Here is a 17,383-nt window from a genome sequence, read left to right on the forward strand (position 1 = left end):
TGATACTTACATCTTCCGGATTTGGAGCAATCACCTGAATGGTTTTCTTTCGTGTGACCCGTGCAGTTTTGTCTCGTTCAGGAACAATTACTAGACTCCATACTGATGCTGTAGATCTCGCGAGACCACTTTGATAGCTTGAAGTATGAGGTAAAATCTTTCACGTGTCAGAGCTTGGCCACAGCTGTTGGCTTCGCCAGCCCCTTCAGCACATCCCCCTCCACAAGCGCGACAGCTTCAACAGCCATCCCACGCCCGGCCTGAAACCCCGTACCGCCAGCGCCATAGTTATGCACAAGCGTAACTTCCCTCTTGTTCTCTTCGCCATCACCCATGAGCAGTTCCTCACGCGCAATGCGGGCGCCGCCTTCGCGCGAGGGCCGTGCGCCCGTCAACGCGGCGAGCACTTCGACGCCAGCTGCGGGGTTCGCGGTGCTGTCGAGGCCGGATGGGTTCAGGGCTTTTGTGCGCTCCAGGATCGAAGCCGTTTCGGTGACGTATGTCGCCGGGTCGCTGTCGGGTACATGCGTCAGTTGTTTTCATGCCTGGATGCAACAGGGGAAGCGGAAAAACAAGCAATGATGAGAGGGAATGATTACGTGGATAGACATACCTGTTCATCTTCTGCATGTACCCTCCCAGCACCACATGGCCGTCAGTCCCGGGCCTGGGGATGATATACGTCTCAAAGTCTTTTCCATGCCGCATCATGTTCTTTTTGACAGCAGGCGCCCGTGCGAGGAGCACTTGTCCGCGCGTCGGATAACACAGTCCATCCTCGACGCCCTTCAGGGTACGGGCTGCCGCGCCAGTGCAGTTGAACACGAGCCGCGTGGATGGGCCATACGCAGAGAAGATGTCTGGCAGGGTCTTGCGGAGGAATGTTACGCCGTACTGGTTGCGTAGACGGCCGGCCAGGTAGGCGATGTGTTTTGGTGCGTTGATGGTGTACGTCGAGAAAGATATGCCGAAGGATGTTCCTGCCAGGAGTTCAGATGTAGGGAGGATCTTGAACTGGGCAGAGGGGGATATGTCGGTCAGTCAATGGAAGCCCTTTTCCGGCGGCTGAGCGAGTTAGGGATGGGCCCGAACTCACATCTTCGAGGTACTCGGACATGAACTTGATCTTGTCGCTGGGGATCTGCTCGTCCCAGAACTCGACGGATGGCGTCCGCTGGACGTAGGCGTCTTTGCCGTGCTTGGCCCATAGCTCCCGCAGGTACTTGTATCCTTCACGATCCCACTTCAAGGCGTTGGCGTCAGTGCCCGAGATGGCGGAGAAGTTGCAGCCGGCCCTGTGTTTGACGTCAGTCGAGAGCCGTGGAAATATCTGCAGGGCGACACAAGATCTTACCACGGAGAGCAGTACGATGGGGACGTGTCGCCAGGCATGTACTCGGCGATAATTGTGATACATGGGCCAAAGCCCTTTTCACAGAGCAGCAGGGCGACATCGAGGCCGATGATACCGGCGCTGTGATCGGGTGTCAATACTGAGCGCGTTCTCAAGTATTCCCTGCGGGTTCCTTGCGATGAAGGTCTCAATAGAGTGTCATGACGTACCCAACAATGACGATTCCCCTGTGGGGTTGGTTTTCAGACATTTTGCAGGCGTGGCGCCCGACTGCGCAGTTGTGATGAGGCTTGTCGACCTGCAGATCCCGTGAGGTGTTTGGTATTATCAATATGATATGATATGATATGGCAGCCGTCAATCAAGCACCAGTGGCATCAGACCACTGTTTGTCTGGACCAAGAAGCAGGCATTATCGCACTCCCACGCTTAGACTCGGCCCGCCAGGCAAAATTCACAAGTGGCTACACCGCCGCCGGCATCGGCAAAATGGTCATCTTGGCTAGTGGGCCTGGCGAACGTTCAGCCCAGACCGACCAAAGCGCGACTTTTGGCGCTATCCGGCGGCCCCACGCCTCTCCATCTTGAGCCTACGGCATCGTCCGTGATTGGCGGCAGATTTTGTGTGGTTCTAAATCTGGAGAAGCATCCTGTCCAGTTCGTTGGTTCGGACAGGAGTTTGTTCAGATAACGGGACGTTGGGTCAGCGAATATACTCAAGGCGGCTTCAAGGTTGATGTGAAATCCTCTGGTGCGGGCTTCCCTTTTTTTCACTTTTCGTGTGAAACATTTGTACCAATAAACATGCAAATCTTATTGCAGGCCATCAAAGACGAAACAAGGATAAGAAGGATGTGGCTGGAACCTAGACTTTTTACAAAAATCCATTATTTCCTGACATCACTTGAATTCTGTTGTTGCTCTGATATGTCTCCTATAACTTTACTTGCTCTTTTACGCTCTCTGATGGGCAAAGAGAGTCGCTTGTGGCTTATAGTGCACAACTGGGATAAAGTCTTTTCTCCGAACCTGTGACAAACTCGGAACCCTCATCAAAATATCAGAGGAGTCATAGGTGCAATTCAATCTCGTCATAGGCTTAGCTACGACTGTACGCTTCCCTGCCCGGCACTATGCGCTTCTGCCTTCCGTTTGTGGAGTTGCTGCCGAATCTGTCGTCTCACAGTACCGAGAACGAGCCCAACACCCAGTCGTGCTTGGCATTGTGCCGTGGCTGAGGCAGTGCGACCCCTGTCTCTCCCAGATCACGAAGCATTTCCTGGGCGCCAAGACCCTTTGCATATTTTGCACCCAAAAATGCAGCGCTGAGACCAGGATGGCTGTTCCAATATTAACCACATTGCCATTTGGTCACTGCTTGGCAGCGGGCACCTGCGCCTTCTCCACGGCGCTTGTGCCTTGCCCAGGCAGGGGCTTGCCATTTCGCGACTCGAATTTCTTGGCGATGTCGGGCATGCTATTACCAGCTGTGGCCCAAGGCCTAAACCTCCTCCATTTCCTCACCCTGAATCTCCCGTCTCGGGAGTGGCATAATCAACGAAACCTTCCACCTCAACTCTATCGCCACATCAATCGTCGCCTCAACGTTTCGTTTTCAGACTAGGGAGCGCAACGAGCACACTTCAACCGCCCTTGTGGAGAATCGACGCCAGCTCCTTCGGCCGCACTAACCAAAATGCAGGTCACATCCTCGCCCCTCGCGGCTCTCGTGGCTCTCATCACCCTCGCGTCTGCCGCACCTTCCACCAGCACAAACGCTTTACAACCCCGCGTTGATGTGCTCGCCGAGAATAATGCTCTGATCAACACCATCTACCCGGCGCGCGACACCGTGCGCGCCGTGGTGTCCGAGTCCCTCGCCAACATCGACCACTACCTGACAAGAGGCGCCGCGGCGAGCGAGCACGACAAGATGGCGGCGCTGCGGGACAGCATCTACAAAGCGATGACCGACATTGATGCTGCGTATGGAATGTTCATCGCGACGGGCCAGGCGTTGGCGCAGGACTATCAGAGTGTGGAGGGTCACGCGGCGACACAATGGTCTTGAGCGCGTGTGTGCTGTGGCGCAAGGAGGTGGTGAACGAGCGGCTACATTTTGAATCGTAAGGAGAGGGTACGCCAAAATCTGTGGCTGGTTAATGCGGATAGATGTGGTTGTAACGTGGGCAGTACTGCTTAAAGGGATGTCCCTGAAAGAAGCCAATATTACCAGGTTAAAGCGAGAAAGTGCTTTCGTGCCGCAGTTTTTTGTTGGTGCACGCTGCTGTTTTAACGCGGCTCGAACATAATGGCTTGTAACTCAGCAGTTGCTTCGTAGTGAGAGAGGATGCATTGCATATACCAAAATCTAATGCGTTTCTGCGTAACGTTGGTCTAGCCAAATATGTACGTGTAAAGGCTCCCTTTCATGGAAATAAAGTAGGTACGAGAAGAGAATGCAAGCGAGTGACTCGGATGAGGAGGTGAGATGACAAAAACATAGGAACACGATGCAAGGTAACAAAGAATTTCCCTCTCTGTTCTGGGCCTCCGGCAGAATCCATCATTTCCTAACGCCTTCCCAGATGTTTAGTCGAACCAGCCGCCAAGACGCTGGACAACGTCGCTGACGTAGCTGGGAGTAGCACCACGGCCATCGCTAAGGTCAGCGTGGTTAACGTTACCGCTGTTGTACTCGCGGAGAGCAGGGTAGACGCTCTTGGGCTGGTACCCGTCGCCGCCGTTGCGGTCGAGGTTACCGCGGAAGTGCTTGGCGCCGGCTAGGATCATGGACGTGATCTGGGCCTGCGACAGGTTGGTCAAGCCGGGGAAGCCCGGGCAGCCGGAGCACTGCATGATGCCCGCGGTCGGGATGCCCTCCCACGAGTAGGTAGTGCGGACGCCCACGTAGCCGTGAGACTCCTGCATAATCATGGCCAGCAAAACGCGGTTATCGATCTTGTACTGGGACGCCGCGGCGTTGATGCCGGTCTTGATACGGTTGATGTCGTTCTGGGTCGAGCCGGCGTACTTCATCATATCGTCGTTACGGTTAAACTAGTTTATAACACGTCTCTGATTAGTATACTTGTGGCCATTTGGAGACGATGAATGCCCGGACGATTCCCAGCTTACAAGATCATCAAAGGACTTCCAGGTGCTCTTGCCCGGGAACCTATCCCAGGTACCGGAGTACCACTGTGGAGCGGCCCGAGCAGAGAGTGTCCGGGTCTCGACTGTAACTTGTCCATCCTGTGTAGGAACAGCCGCGGCATTGGTGAGCGATGCCGCGGCGACAAGAGAGAGAAAGATAGTCTTGATGGAGGCCATTTCAAGGAATTGGACTGTCGCGAGTTTATGAAGGAGTATATCAGGCTCTTCTTCGATGATGTACTACTCGAGGAGATTGAGAGTGAGGGTGAGGCTGTTGGGTAAATGCTGCTGAGACGGTCGAGATGATAGCAAATAGCGAGGACAACGTCTCAAGTTATATACATGTTGCCCACGCTCACGAGCAGACATCAGATCAGAATGTCGCCTTGGATTCATCTGGACACTCAGATTCTGCAACGCGGAGTGCTGGATCTCCTCGACAACAAACTGGTAGACCATGCCTACGCCAGTAGCTGACACCTGTGGGGCCCAACCTAGACCAGTACAGTTCGCTAGATGAGGCTCCGCGCAACGTTCTATCAATCGCGCCACAGTGTACAGTGTTGCATTAGCAGTGCCCAGTTGTTCGGCATTACGCAGTGATAGTGGATCAGGGAGGCGTCAGGAGCAGTCCATCCTCTTTGGAAGACGGCTCCATTCCCCAGGCACACGGAGGTGCAGCAAGGCCTTGGCAAGTTGCGAGCAAGCCAACAGGCATGTCACCTTAGTGTGACCGGGAACGGGGCGAAACGGGCCCATGTCACTTTATCAGTCAAGCCACCCGTGCCTTTCGCAGGGGATCTAACCATTCTCGGATTGCTGACAGGGGCTGTTGACGAGACATGGTCTTGTTAGTTCTCCAACAGTCATATTATCGGCGTCTGACTTTGCAGGCGTCAGTGTTCGCCATGCTCGGAACTCCTCTATGTTCGACGGAAAGAACAAACAGCCTTAGAAATGATGTCAAGCTGTCTTTCGTCAAGCACGGTCTCGTCGAGAATCCACGTCTGTTGCATCCGGCTTACCGAGGACCCGTCAAGTACCACTAAGCTCATGGTTTCCGCGTCAGCACTTTGTGTGGCGTCCCAGCGACGGATACACCCGGTGGGCTGACGCTACATCGCCGGGATGCGCGGCTACGGTGATCAGTTGCTCGCTTAGGTACTCTTTTGAGGCTTCTGGAACGTTACTGGGGAGCCCGCCATGCCGAAAGGAAAGCCTCTTCTTCCCGCATGAAGACAAGCATACCTGATACCAGCTCCGAGGACTGCCCACGTATCGCCCGTTCCCGTGACCACCCAGCCTGAAGCTTGGCATTGCCTTGAGCTAGTATGCAGTTGCAGGGAAACAGAAGTTTAACTGCCATAAAACCTCTCTATATTTCACAACAAAGAAGGCAGTGCTTATACCTTTGCTTTGACTCCCGTTCCGAAGGACGCCAATCATCTGAGATTTAGGTGAATGTCTAGGAGATGGCCGAACTGGCGGGTTCAGGAGACGCTCGCTGCGCCTAGAGTGCAGAATCTGACGCCAAGCACAGGTGGCACGATGCAAGCCTGACGTGAGCTCCAGAGGATCGCCTGCCCCATGGAACACTGCACAGGGTAGAGGGTACGTGTCTGCAGATGCAACTTTCTATGCGCAAATTGGTACTCACTGCCGGTGGGGCAAGCCTGCCAAGGTAGTTGGGGTCGGGCAGGCGATCATGCCGCTTAGTAACTCAACACCTGATCTCACACACCTAGCAATCATATGTGTATGCCTTACATGGAGGCAGCACCGCCTCCAGAACAAGCTCCAAGCCTTGGCTTCCGAAACTTCCGTATTGGAACGTTGCGGCTTCATGAATACAAGGCGGACTTGACGACCGTCCTGGCCAGTCTCGCATCCTCGGATCTGTCCATGCTGCTGCAACTGCTCAGAACGAGAGATCGAGCACATTAAGCACTTGCCGAAATAGTTTGCACGGATCTTGACCATGAGCGGAACGATAGGGAATTGTTGTCCTATAAGCCGCTTTTGGCAGCCGCACGTGGACTGGACAGGATTCATACGAGATGGAGGCTATCATTGTTTAATGAAAGAAAGCTGGAGCGACGTCAAATGTACAAGAAGTGATGGCATTCCAAGGCCTACTGCAGTGTCATCGACCGAGCCGCAGTGGGAGTAGTGGCGGAGCGAGAAGTACGCCAAGCCTTTTCAGAATGCTGCCAAAGTCTGCGAAGACAACAGCACGTTCGCAATTGCAATTCATCCTTCTTTGTAGTGGTATGTTGGAAACATTCTGAGAATCGTTGTCCTTCTCATGATTCATAAATGTTTGACTGGGGCTTGTCTGAGATAACCCGTCACCGCTGAGACCCAAAGCAGCCCTAGTTTTTGCTCCTTCTTGAGGTCCACCGCTGCGTGTCTCTCGCAATTTTCATCCATTGGCTCAATCTCTGTACCTGCCAGCTGCTCCCATGTAGTGTCGTGCAGAATGCTGCCAGGCATTGGCACGTCCAATTTGAATCGTTCTGTTGGCGACTCGGTAGGCTGGGGATTTGAAAGTTTCGATACGGCCATTTCTACAACATCTCTTGTTGATGCTGCCATGGACAGATATACAGGCTTTCCTCCAGACGCTTTTTGGTGTTTCCAGCAGCTGCATACCGAAGTCTCTCCCCTGGGGAGATCGAAATCGTCGAGAAAGATTATATTTCCGATGACTCGGTATTGGCCTTTGCGCATCGGCCGCACAACGGTAGTGATATCCTCAGTACGTAAGATGATATCACCCGGAATGACGCCCGGATCAGCCAGGGCCACCTTGCAGTCTCCAGTGAAGATCTCTGACGGTTCTTTGTCGCCAAGCATCGACCGGAACGCCGTGGCTGGTGGTTGGTGGGCCCGCCGTCCGGAAGTATCGTGCACCAGACCCGCAGCCAGTCTGCCCGAATTGTCACGCCGAATGATACAGGCACCCGTTAATGTCGCGGGCCAGGTCCGAATCGTCATGCATGAGCCCTCGGAAGCTGAGTGCCAGGTCGTGAGATCATCCTCGCGCACTTCGAGAGCTCGGACGAGATGGCGGACATGCATGAGGTGAGAGATATAGCCGTTCGCCACGAGGTCCATGCTGAGTTGAGCTCGAGAGAGGGTGTAGTCCACGGTAGGCTTGGAGTGTCCCCTTGCTTCCCAGTCTATGAGCCGCAACGTTCCGTAGACCCTATCTCTGGGATCTGCGCACAGCAAATGGCACGACTCATCGAGCACGGAACCTAGTGTGTTTGGAGTAGTGATCTAACTGGCACTTGGCCGCGTATGCTTTGAAGCATTGGTGGTCCGACTAGCTCCATGATAGACATGAAGCCGACTGCAGGCTTGCAAGATGGGTGATTGATGGTCCCCAGCCTTGCGTGCATGATGCGAATTTCGTCCCACTCGACTGGAGTTGTTCCGCAGAGGACCGTCGTCCGACCACTACCTTCGTGGAGCTCTTGCATCACCCAGAGCCGGCCAAAGTACGGACGTGCAGTAAACGAGGCCCAGTGTCGTGAGAGCTCTGATAGTCGTCTCCACAGGCCTGGCAGCAGAGGCGATGTTCCATCTTCGCGAATCACGCGTCCTCGGCTCTCCTCTTCTTTCAAGTCTGCAAGTCGTGCGTCAATGTCCTTGGCGAACTTGATGACGAAGTCGCTGGCTGCATCACTCGGCCCTATGCAGGCAAGAACCGAGGACGCCTTCGCGTAGATGTCACCCATGATCTGCACTTGCGCGCTCTTCTCCGCAGCGTCGTCCTGGTTTATACATATCGAGTCGATCCATATCGGTACACCTGGAGAGTGATGCCGGGCTTGCTGAATGGCGAAGTGGCAATTCTGACGAATCGTCATCTGTCTCCCGTCGACGAATATCTGTTCCTGATCCTTTGGATCACCCCAGGTGTACGATATAGCATGGAACAGAGGCGCCTGCTCGAGAGCGCACGTCGTTACTGCGCAGTGAATCTCATCGTCGAAGGCCCCAGGATTGACCTGCAAGAGTCGAATACGATGCTCAGGGTAGATCAGTGGCGGCAGGATAGGTTTCTGGTTGGTGTCCGGGTTGCCTCGCGTGCCTCGCGGGGCAGCCGAGGGTCGGCGGCGTGAGCTGCGCTGGAATGCATCTCGCTGTTCTTGACCACTGTGTGATTGGGAGATGCGGCGCTTGGCCATAATTCGCTGTCGCTCGCCTGTCGAGAGGAGAGCTCGGTCAATAAGGGACGACTCGCAGCTGAGCTTGATGGCCTGTGGCGTGGTCTATGTCGCACCCAAACGTGCGTGAGGGAGAAATCGTTTTTCAGGCAGCCATGCAGGAAGCCTTGACAAACACCCGCAGCTCGGCGGTTTTGGAGCACGCGCTCGAGCTTACGGCTCAGCGTACATGGGCATGCTTTTGACAGGGATGCCCTATGGCTTGTGTCACTTGCAGCGGTTCATCTGCCAGGTACCCAAGTCCCGATTCGCCTTCGAGAAAGCAACCATATGATGAAAATCCCACAACCGAACGAGAAATATATACGGACGGGGAGCCTGCAAAGCGAACAACCGCAAATTCAGTGGCGTCGACGAAGCGAACGCTCGTCCTCCAAGGGCTTTACCCCACCAAAATGCGACTAGTAAACCGACCAACGTACTCACAACTCAGCCTGTGATTCGTACTAAGAAATAGACCGTAAGACTTAACTGAGATAATGCTACGCTGCATACGCAATTACTTCAACTTCCATTTAGTAAGGTACACAGCCCGAGGGCAGGCTTCGGCGTGTAGTGCTACGTGTAAATGGATTGTAGAAGAAGGCGAAAGTCCAAATGACATTCGAGTTACGTTCAAAGAGTTGTCATGCTCACATGTGCAAGATCGCATTAAGATTTGTTCCCTTCAACACTTTCTCAGCTCCTAAAGCGTTTCTTACATGCCTCCTTCTTGTGCCTTGCAAGTCCATCTGGTCTGGCAAAGCTTGCCCGGCAATCGTCGCATTCCCTCCGGAGTGGGGGATAGTTTGTTTCCTCGGCCCAAACCTGATGTACTGTCCACACATGGCGTTTAACTGCATTGCCCCAATCCTTACCCTCCGGACATCCTGGCTTGGGACACGGCGTTGGCCTGGTGTGAGTCCTGATGTGACGTCTGTGAATCATCAGCGCGCTTTGCTTTTCTCCGTGTCGAGGACAAAGAGAAGGAACATACGTAAGCTTGATTTGGTTCGGAAAGACACGATCACAGTCGGTGCAAGAGAACGGTGAAACCACCCTCTCTAGCGGATTCTCGATAGGCGCAGCAGGCTGAACTGAAGAAAAAATTGAGGAATCGACAAAAGCGTCTGGTTCAATAACTGAGGGGGTTTGTGAATGGAGAAGTTCGCGAAGCATGTCCTCATCTGTTTCGTATGCACCCCAAGGCTGCTGGATGGGGTCAGAGTAGGGCTCTGACTGAGGTCCTGGCAGCGGACCATGATGCGATCAAGGCATCAGGGCAGAGGAAGCAACAGATGAAGGAGCCTCTTCATGCTGAGCCGGAGTGGTAATCGAGAGGAACTGAGGGTCAATGGACTGGTTCGCGGGCGTTTCCTGGCGATGCATACGGAGAGGGAACGCGGTGGCCAGACTGTCCGCAAAGGCATGACCCCAAAAGTCGTACTCCTCCTCCCCTGAAATCAATGGGTCGTGCATGGTCGCCAAAGAGCCTCATCCGATATCGTTTGGGATCTAATTGCCTAAGTTGCAATCATTCTTCCGAAGAACCCGGGCGAACTTAATACCAAAAGATCCCCGCGCGTCATCCGCCATTTTCTGCCTGATGACGGTCGAGAGGAGGTGGCAGACCACCTCGCCCTTATCTGTCAGCTCTCACTGGTGGCCTTCGTTACCAGCCAAGGACCCTTCAGGAGGGGGTGGCAGACCACTTCAACAGCCGCCCATTGGTGACTTCTCCTTGAATCCAAGACACTGTTGGGCGCCACAAGGCTCACAGATGTGATGCCGCGTTGTCCAGGCATGGTGCATGCGTCTTGCAGGGGTTAAAGCGTGCCATCACATGAGCTACAACCAATACGACGCAGCATATAAACGAGCACTTTGGTGTTGTTGGACTGCCTGCATTGCATCGCGCAGCAATGCGCCTACGCTCGCGGTTCTGCACTCGACGCTTCACAGCCTTACACCAACCCAACTGCGAATACGGTACGGACAAGGATAGAATGAGTGGCCATCCCCATAGCTTTATCCCACTCCGTCTCTCGTATCAAACCCGATCAAATTTGTCCACGCGTCAAGATCCCATACACCACGACTCCCCAACTCGAGCGATTTTGGGCATTTGATAAAACTGCTGCAAAGAGTATGTTCTTCTCCGTTGCTGTGGCCGCGATAGCCCGCTAATTGATTTAGTGCCGACCGATGTTGACTCTTCTATCCCAGTAAGCCCTAAACGCTTGCGACGTTTCTACGAGGCTGTTAAATTTGAAGAGGCACTCAGCGAGGCTTGCCTTAAGTCCCCGAATAGTCCGGGAAGGGTACCCAGCGATCCTCCTCCAGACCGTTCATACGATCCCGAAGGGGGCTTCAGGTTCTTCATCAACAAACTTGCGCACGTCTGCGATATACATCGGGGGGGCAGCACTGTAACTGGTATCGCAGTGTTGCAGGACTTCGATGGTGTTCGTTACTTCATTGGGTCCAATGAGCGCTCAGAAATAGACCTCGCAAAGGTGGAAGAGTTTTTGAGGTCGCTCTTCCGCCTGTTGCGTGGCACAAGACGCCATGGAGAGCCTCTAAATTCGGACCCCCTCTTCGTCTCTATTTTCCACCATATTATCAATTTCAATCAGCCACGAATCAGGAAATACCTAGATTGGCTCACAAGACAAATACCTTCCTGTTTATCGAGCCTGCAGAGGGACTTTGCACAAGTCTCAGACGTTACAATGACAGGTATGCAGGAAGCCTCTATCTACCGCCATGATCCGAATCAAACTCACACAGACTTCAGAACCCGACTTGAGAGCCTTTCTCGTGGAACTTCAAAGTCTCGTCACGCGTTTCGAGGATGCCAGAGTTCGCGACCATGTCAAAGGAATCAGATGTAAGCAGGTCTCATCGGTTTCGCTCGTCAGATTCATCCCTACGTGTCGCTCACAAACACCTTTGCCACAGGCTGCGCCAGTATTATCGAATATGTTGACGCCCAGCGCGCCAAAAGTATGAGCGGCATCATACTTGCGATGTCTAGGGAAAATACGATCAACCCTGCGACCACTTGGTGCGATCTTCGTCACAATATGGCACGGCTCAAGGCCTACAACGTGTCGACTAAGTCTATCATCAGCGCATACAATTTCTGGCCTGAGTTATTCCAAGAAGACATTCATATGGAGATGGTGCCTTCTAGCCGTCCTCATCCAAACCCGTTGCGTAGATTGGACACAACCGCTGCTGCAATGTTGGGCCGTATGGTTGCCGACGACGCAGAAATTGAGCTGCGGCGTGCCGAAGCTGAACAGCTCAAGCAGTTTAATCTAGACGGCATTCTTCATAAAGCGTGCGCAAGGAAGTCATTCACCCCGCTGGTTCATGGCGAAGTCCTCGTTCACGATGCCGCTCGCACCTATCTGCTGGAGAACCCGGGTGTCACGTACTGGAAAAACTGGCGCTTTGTCGGCAGCAGCAAGCCCACCTGCCGCCTGTGCTCCTACTACTTCTCTTGCATCAATGACGTCACCGTCCGCGAATCCCATAGAATCCTCTACTCCAGGTGGCGGGTGCCTGATGTCTTTGACGAGCGGGCGGCCAAAGCGCGCGACGAGATTCTGGATTCCATAGCCAAGAAGATTCGCCAAGACGCCCTGCAAACGATGAGGAGCAAGCTGCCACAAGGCCGGAACAATGACTCCAGCTCGTTCCCGACCGTGCCCAGGTTTTTCGCCAGAGCCGCCATAAAGTCTTCTCAGTCTTCCAACAGGGGGGTGGCCCCCGTGGTCGAATTTGGTCACGGAAGTAACAGCACCAGCTCCTACGAGCATGCGTCCGAAGACCTTCTCGTCGAGATGATGGAGCGGCAGACTTTCACGGCATCTTTTGAGGATGACGAGGATGACGATGACGAGAACGGCGGCGTGCTGCTCTTTAGCGGTCGCGGGTCACGTTAGTATTCATCAGGTTTATCGGTGACAACAAATTCGAGTGCTTCTGCCTTGCACGACGCTCGGGGTCTGGACTCAGTGATCGCGATGGTCTAGGTAACTGTTCAAGGAGGAAGTTTCTGGCTCCAAGACGTATCTAGATGAACAACGTCTCATATATCAGAGTTATCAAGGAGATACCCACCGCTACATCAACAATGAGTTATCTACTATTACACTTGATCTACATCCCAAACATTATAGAGTGACGCAGCCCGTAGACGAATCGTCCTGGAATATCCCGCCAAAGAAGAACGCCTCATTGATGCCCTTCTCCTGGTAGCCTTCGAAGAGGAAGTTCTCCAGGTTAGCCCCCGTCGGGCGTTTCTGCAGGCCAAAGTGCATCTCTCCTAGGGTCGTCGGTGCCTTGCCGGAGATGTTGTTGAAGGTTGGCGGGACGACTACCTCGAGGGGTGCGTCGTCTGTGCTGTAGAGCACGGAGATCATACTAGTCGGCACCCGTGTTTAGTTCATGCCCGATGAACGGATTTAAGGAAAAGCTTGCGGCTGGGAGAGGGGTGAACGACTAAAAGCATGGAAGCCGTACTTGTTGTTAAAGTCGAGGTTAATCCCCATATTATGCCATACACCATCGACCAGCGGTGCTTCAAAGAACTTCTTGACCGGCATGTCCCACTTGTAGCCCTCGACGCGGAGGAATTGGGAGGGCACAGCAGGGCCTTCGAGCAGTGCGCCAGCCTTGACGGACCAAAAGTCGGCCTGGAAATCGGCTGCCTCGTGGAAGGCGAGCAGGTACTCGTGCGAGTAGTTGAGTGGCCGCGACGGGTCTGTACGAAACGAAAAGTGCCAGGTCTTGTGCCCGGAGACAGTGTCGTCCTTGTTATTCACCAGCAGCTCGGTCCGGCGGAGTGCGGTCTCCACGCCTTCCGAGCCCGAGAGGAAGGTAGACTCGTCGCTGTATACTTGAAAATTAGCTCATCACGTACGAAAGATTCAGCTGTCCAGCAGATTATTAGTTACGTGAGGGTGAGACCCAAAGGCTTTGCCAGGACCGGAATGTCAAACTATCCAAGGCGTCAGATATATACTCTCATGCTCATCAAGACTTCACTTTGCTAAACTCACACGAGGCGGCGGTAGCTCGGGGAACTCGATGATCTTGGCCCAAGTCAAGTTTTGGCCAATGACATATTTCGGATTGAACAGGCTCTGTGCGGATGAGAAAGTTTCCGGCGTCGAACTGAGCGGTACTCGTCCGTCGAAGCTCAGCTTGCAGTCTGCGGTGGGTGATTCCGATGCGGCCGAGACCGCCAACCCACCGAAGAGAGCAAGGATGAATGCCAAAGGAGACATGGAGAGACGTTGCCGTTGCGTAGCTCTCTCGTAGTAGTGGTCTTTGAAGTCGAGTGTCAGTCGTCCCGTGCAATCGGGAACTGGGTAAGGATAACCCGGGAAGACGGCCACGCTATGCAATCTATATATCATATACGTCGCTCTGAAACCAGCGGCCAACGATGACATAAGGTTCTCATGCCGCCTAGGCGCTAAACTTGTCAAGGAAAAGATACGACTCGCAGCGTCGTGTTTTCTCATTGTGGGCGAGCAATTAATGAATCATCCCTGTCTTCCCTGTCTGGCCCGGGCGGGTTTCACAGTCTCCTACCCTAGTACTTTCTCCAAACCTAGAATCGGACCCTGGTCTTCCGGGCTCTCCGAATGGCCAGTGCCAGAACGAAATGATCCGCTAAGCACCAGGCCTGGTTGCCCCGTCGCAGGTAGGGCGACTCTAGTCTCTACATGGAGAATGTGCCAGCATAAAAAGACGCGATGTAGAAGCAAGTTGTAGGGAGAAAATATGGTTATAGTACGTATATCAGTTAGGAGCGCAAAATCATGAATGGAAGATTAATTAGAGATAACTAAGTAGCATATCGGTAGCGCGGGGAAGAGGGCTAATGGCATCAGGTAGGGAGTACGCCTGCATGCATATGAGATGGGGCAAGAATCCGCAAAGTACTGAGTATTGTGCTTCTAAATGGTACCGGCCACACTTTTCGACCCGCTTGAAATGGCGACACATGCCAACCAAACCGGCGGCACGGACAGCACATTCTCGCTTGAACCTGTAAGTCATGGATTGATGAAGAAATTCTTCGACCGGCCATTTGTCAAGGAGCAACGGAACCGTGCGTAATCTCACGCCGACCTTACCGCAAAAAGCCTACAACTCTCTTCTTTTTCTTTGGTTCAGTGTTTGGTTCGCATGTCAGCGACAAGCTGGGCATCACTACCTCCTGTGGAAATCGATATAGCAAGCATGTTCCTAATACATCACCACGTTAGTACAACCCACGGAAATAAATCACATGGGCCCACACTCTACTTACACTGATCCTCTCGTACTTCTCGTCGTAAAACACCTCGAAGCGACTCGTGATCGCCGGGCTCGAGCCCTTTTGCCGCTCCTGCTCGGTGGTGGTGTACTCCCGATACAAGGCAGTCAGGAGAGTCGTCATTTCCGCCATGGCAAGACTACACGACAAACCACAGTCCACTATTAGTATCCATTTCTGCCACAAAGCCGTGCGTGGGTTGAAATCTGGAGCTCAGACCAGGAAAGGAAAAACGGAAAGGACGTACTGCATGCCAATACACATTCGGCCACCGCTCGAGAACGCCCAGAACCACTTCTTCATCTCGGCCACGTCGCCCAGCTCCCCAAGCCATCTCTCTGGCCTGAACTCGAGCGGGTGCGGGAACACCTCGGCGTTGCGGTGCAGCGTGTACGGCGAGATGCTCACTACCGTGCCAGCAGGGATCAGATACCCATCGACGGCGGTGTCCGTCGGCAGACTCCTCGGCTCGGAGGCCGGCAGGGGCGCAAAGAGGCGCAGTGTCTCCTTGATCACGGCATCCAGGAAGGGTAAACGGTCGACCGCCTGCACTGTGGGGATGCCGTCAGCATTGCAGTCGTCCGCAGTGATGAGGGAGTCGACCTCGGCGATGAGCTGGTCCTGGTACTTCTTGTTCTCGGGCAGGGAGAGCGCCCAGATGGCAAACATGAGCGTGTCGCTCGTCGTGTCAATGCCCGCGAGGAAGTGGTCGGCCACCTCGGACGCAATGTCCAGGCCGTCGAGCGCCGGGGCTTTGCCGGAGGTGCTGTGCTTCCAGAGCTTGGCCATGATGGAGGCCATGGAGTCGGCGGCGGCGGCGGTGGTGGAGGGCTTGAGGTCTTTGCTCTGCACGTCGCTCTCGAAATCGGTCCACGACTTGAGCGCGTGGGCCCGGATCGACGTGTATGTGGCTGGTCTCTTCATGGGGAGTAGGTTGAGGGCGGAGATGGCGCTGCCGAGGACGCCCGTCTGCGAGTAGAGCCACCGCGTGTACGCCTTGAGATGGACGGCGTACCAGGTGAGCTTGCGCCGGGCCGGGTCTAGAATGTCGTTGAGCATGGCGCGGTCCGACTCGTTGCCGCGGAGCGCGTGGGTGCCGCCGTGCTCGTTGCCATAGAGGAAGCCGGTGATGCTGTCGAGGCTGAACCAGTGCAGGCTGTGGAATATCTCTGACGCGACGTCCTTTTCTTGCTCGATGAGATTGAGGAAGCTCTTTGCGTTGCCCTCGATCAGGGGCTTGGCGATGGCTGCGGGCGAGAGGATGTTGCTCTTGGAGTAGGCATGTGCGAGGATCTTCTTGCGGTCGCCATGCTTCTTGCTCTCGGCAAAGGTGAAGAGGTTTTGTCGGCCGTAGACGTCGAACATGCGGTAGAAGTCGGTGCGCTCAAAGCCGGAGCCGGCGCCGTAGATGGTGCGCAGCGCGGAGAGGGACGAGAAGGAGATCTCGTTGGGGCTGATGCGGACAGCCGTGCCATACTCGCTGTGCAGCCCGTGGATGGCCCGCGTGCGAGTGCCCTTGTAGTCGTCGAGGGCGAGCCGCCACTTGGTCACGGCGTACGACGTTAGCCCTGGCACGCGGCATAGCGGCGAGGTGAGGGGCAAGAGGACATTGTAGACCACTCCCACGGCTATCGAGGCGGCGATAGCGAGGCCCGGGTGGGATGCCAGGCTCTCCAGGACTGAGCAGGAGGGCGATGTCAGTGCTCACAGATCAGACGCGCCGATTTCAAACAAACAAAACTGCACTCACCCTGCTGAACAATGCTGCCTCCGTCCATGGTGTCGTGATACTGCTACCTGCTACCAGTGCCAGGGTTGAAAATGAAGTCCACACGGTTCACCAAGTATCCCATTGAAGTCGAGCCGCAAACCACAGGATCCCCAACGAGGCTATCTTATCGAGCCCCAACTTCGGCTTGGAGTGCGGGCACGAGGGGTAGCATCGGCGAGCTACCCCGTCGTCCCCCGCGCTGGTCGTGGGTCGTGGGTCTCCGCCGTCGGACAGTCCGATTGCGCCGACCCGACACATCTATCGGTAAGAGTACTGGTGGTTCTCGCCGCCTAAAGATAGTCTCAATCCCGCGGCAGGAGGTGCCCCGTGATGAGATAGTGCAACCCGAGTCGGCACATCCTCGAGACCAACGCTCAGTCCGACGCACCTCATTCGGGCTTCACGTGCTAGGTGGAAATGAGTGCTCTTCCCTCGTGGCTGCCTGGGTGTGTTGAGACAGTAGATAAGCAGACAGCAACGATGACCAGTAACTCGTCTTGGTGCTCTGATACCACACTCAGACATCAAAGCGTTTTATTCACACTTGC

The 17,383-nt window shown here is 54.4% G+C and overlaps 8 protein-coding genes across 8 annotated transcripts; 1 reads left to right on the forward strand and 7 right to left on the reverse strand.

The window, feature by feature from the left end:
* Positions 1-60: 60 nt before the first annotated feature.
* Positions 61-1,738, reverse strand: B0I36DRAFT_295004 (FAD dependent oxidoreductase). The gene is made up of 5 exons (XM_046151836.1): positions 1,564-1,738; positions 1,355-1,474; positions 1,097-1,295; positions 614-1,014; positions 61-513 (listed from the first exon to the last, which is right to left on the reverse strand). Exons 1-5 carry the CDS (start codon positions 1,602-1,604, stop codon positions 168-170), a joined length of 1,107 nt encoding a protein of 368 aa, XP_046007955.1. The 5' UTR covers positions 1,605-1,738; the 3' UTR covers positions 61-167.
* A 1,083-nt stretch (positions 1,739-2,821) lies between these two features.
* On the reverse strand, positions 2,822-3,380 carry B0I36DRAFT_331356 (uncharacterized protein). Its single transcript, XM_046154971.1, has one exon. It carries the CDS (start codon positions 3,185-3,187, stop codon positions 2,975-2,977), a length of 213 nt encoding a protein of 70 aa, XP_046007956.1. The 5' UTR covers positions 3,188-3,380; the 3' UTR covers positions 2,822-2,974.
* A 566-nt stretch (positions 3,381-3,946) lies between these two features.
* Positions 3,947-4,687, reverse strand: B0I36DRAFT_352648 (uncharacterized protein; the record flags this gene model as incomplete). Its single annotated transcript, XM_046157132.1, has 2 exons — positions 3,947-4,414; positions 4,493-4,687. The coding sequence occupies 2 exons, from the start codon at positions 4,685-4,687 to the stop codon at positions 3,947-3,949; spliced, it is 663 nt and encodes a 220-aa protein (XP_046007957.1).
* A 1,178-nt stretch (positions 4,688-5,865) lies between these two features.
* Positions 5,866-6,490, reverse strand: B0I36DRAFT_352649 (uncharacterized protein; the record flags this gene model as incomplete). The annotated part of the gene is made up of 3 exons (XM_046157133.1): positions 5,866-5,885; positions 5,920-6,145; positions 6,278-6,490. The coding sequence occupies 3 exons, from the start codon at positions 6,488-6,490 to the stop codon at positions 5,866-5,868; spliced, it is 459 nt and encodes a 152-aa protein (XP_046007958.1).
* A 1,280-nt stretch (positions 6,491-7,770) lies between these two features.
* B0I36DRAFT_386992 (heterokaryon incompatibility protein-domain-containing protein) lies at positions 7,771-8,706 on the reverse strand (the record flags this gene model as incomplete). The annotated part of the gene is made up of 1 exon (XM_046161132.1): positions 7,771-8,706. The coding sequence occupies one exon, from the start codon at positions 8,704-8,706 to the stop codon at positions 7,771-7,773; it is 936 nt and encodes a 311-aa protein (XP_046007959.1).
* Positions 8,707-10,943: 2,237 nt separating this feature from the next.
* On the forward strand, positions 10,944-12,677 carry B0I36DRAFT_250426 (uncharacterized protein; the record flags this gene model as incomplete). The annotated part of the gene is made up of 3 exons (XM_046150540.1): positions 10,944-11,450; positions 11,515-11,614; positions 11,686-12,677. Coding segments are annotated over 3 exons (1,599 nt in total), but the record flags the coding sequence as incomplete, so codon positions are not given.
* Positions 12,678-12,764: 87 nt separating this feature from the next.
* B0I36DRAFT_331360 (uncharacterized protein) lies at positions 12,765-14,092 on the reverse strand. The gene is made up of 4 exons (XM_046154972.1): positions 13,797-14,092; positions 13,692-13,735; positions 13,258-13,626; positions 12,765-13,158 (listed from the first exon to the last, which is right to left on the reverse strand). Exons 1-4 carry the CDS (start codon positions 14,022-14,024, stop codon positions 12,909-12,911), a joined length of 891 nt encoding a protein of 296 aa, XP_046007961.1. The 5' UTR covers positions 14,025-14,092; the 3' UTR covers positions 12,765-12,908.
* An 866-nt stretch (positions 14,093-14,958) lies between these two features.
* B0I36DRAFT_376426 (putative benzoate 4-monooxygenase cytochrome P450) lies at positions 14,959-16,842 on the reverse strand (the record flags this gene model as incomplete). Its single annotated transcript, XM_046160450.1, has 4 exons — positions 14,959-14,994; positions 15,059-15,203; positions 15,312-16,692; positions 16,815-16,842. 4 exons carry the CDS (start codon positions 16,840-16,842, stop codon positions 14,959-14,961), a joined length of 1,590 nt encoding a protein of 529 aa, XP_046007962.1.
* Positions 16,843-17,383: the final 541 nt, after the last annotated feature.

This window comes from Microdochium trichocladiopsis, assembly GCF_020744255.1.
Source record: "Microdochium trichocladiopsis strain MPI-CAGE-CH-0230 chromosome Unknown B0I36scaffold_9, whole genome shotgun sequence".
In the NCBI taxonomy this organism is placed as follows: domain Eukaryota; kingdom Fungi; phylum Ascomycota; class Sordariomycetes; order Xylariales; family Microdochiaceae; genus Microdochium; species Microdochium trichocladiopsis.

Excerpts from the sequence above, each read along its gene's own strand:
- B0I36DRAFT_331356 (XM_046154971.1), bottom strand. The coding sequence starts at position 3,187 with ATGGTGTTGATCAGAGCATTATTCTCGGCGAGCACATCAACGCGGGGT.
- B0I36DRAFT_295004 (XM_046151836.1), bottom strand. The coding sequence starts at position 1,604 with ATGTCTGAAAACCAACCCCACAGGGGAATCGTCATTGTTGG. Across the intron at positions 1,296-1,354 it reads CCATCGTACTGCTCTCCGTG|GGCCGGCTGCAACTTCTCCG; the intron begins GTAAGATCTTGT and ends CGTCAAACACAG. Across the intron at positions 1,015-1,096 it reads TGTCCGAGTACCTCGAAGAT|TTCAAGATCCTCCCTACATC; the intron begins GTGAGTTCGGGC and ends CCCTCTGCCCAG.
- B0I36DRAFT_331360 (XM_046154972.1), bottom strand. The coding sequence starts at position 14,024 with ATGTCTCCTTTGGCATTCATCCTTGCTCTCTTCGGTGGGTTGGCGGTC. Across the intron at positions 13,736-13,796 it reads CCGAGCTACCGCCGCCTCGT|TTTGACATTCCGGTCCTGGC; the intron begins GTGAGTTTAGCA and ends CGCCTTGGATAG. Across the intron at positions 13,159-13,257 it reads AACCTCGACTTTAACAACAA|TATGATCTCCGTGCTCTACA; the intron begins GTACGGCTTCCA and ends GGTGCCGACTAG.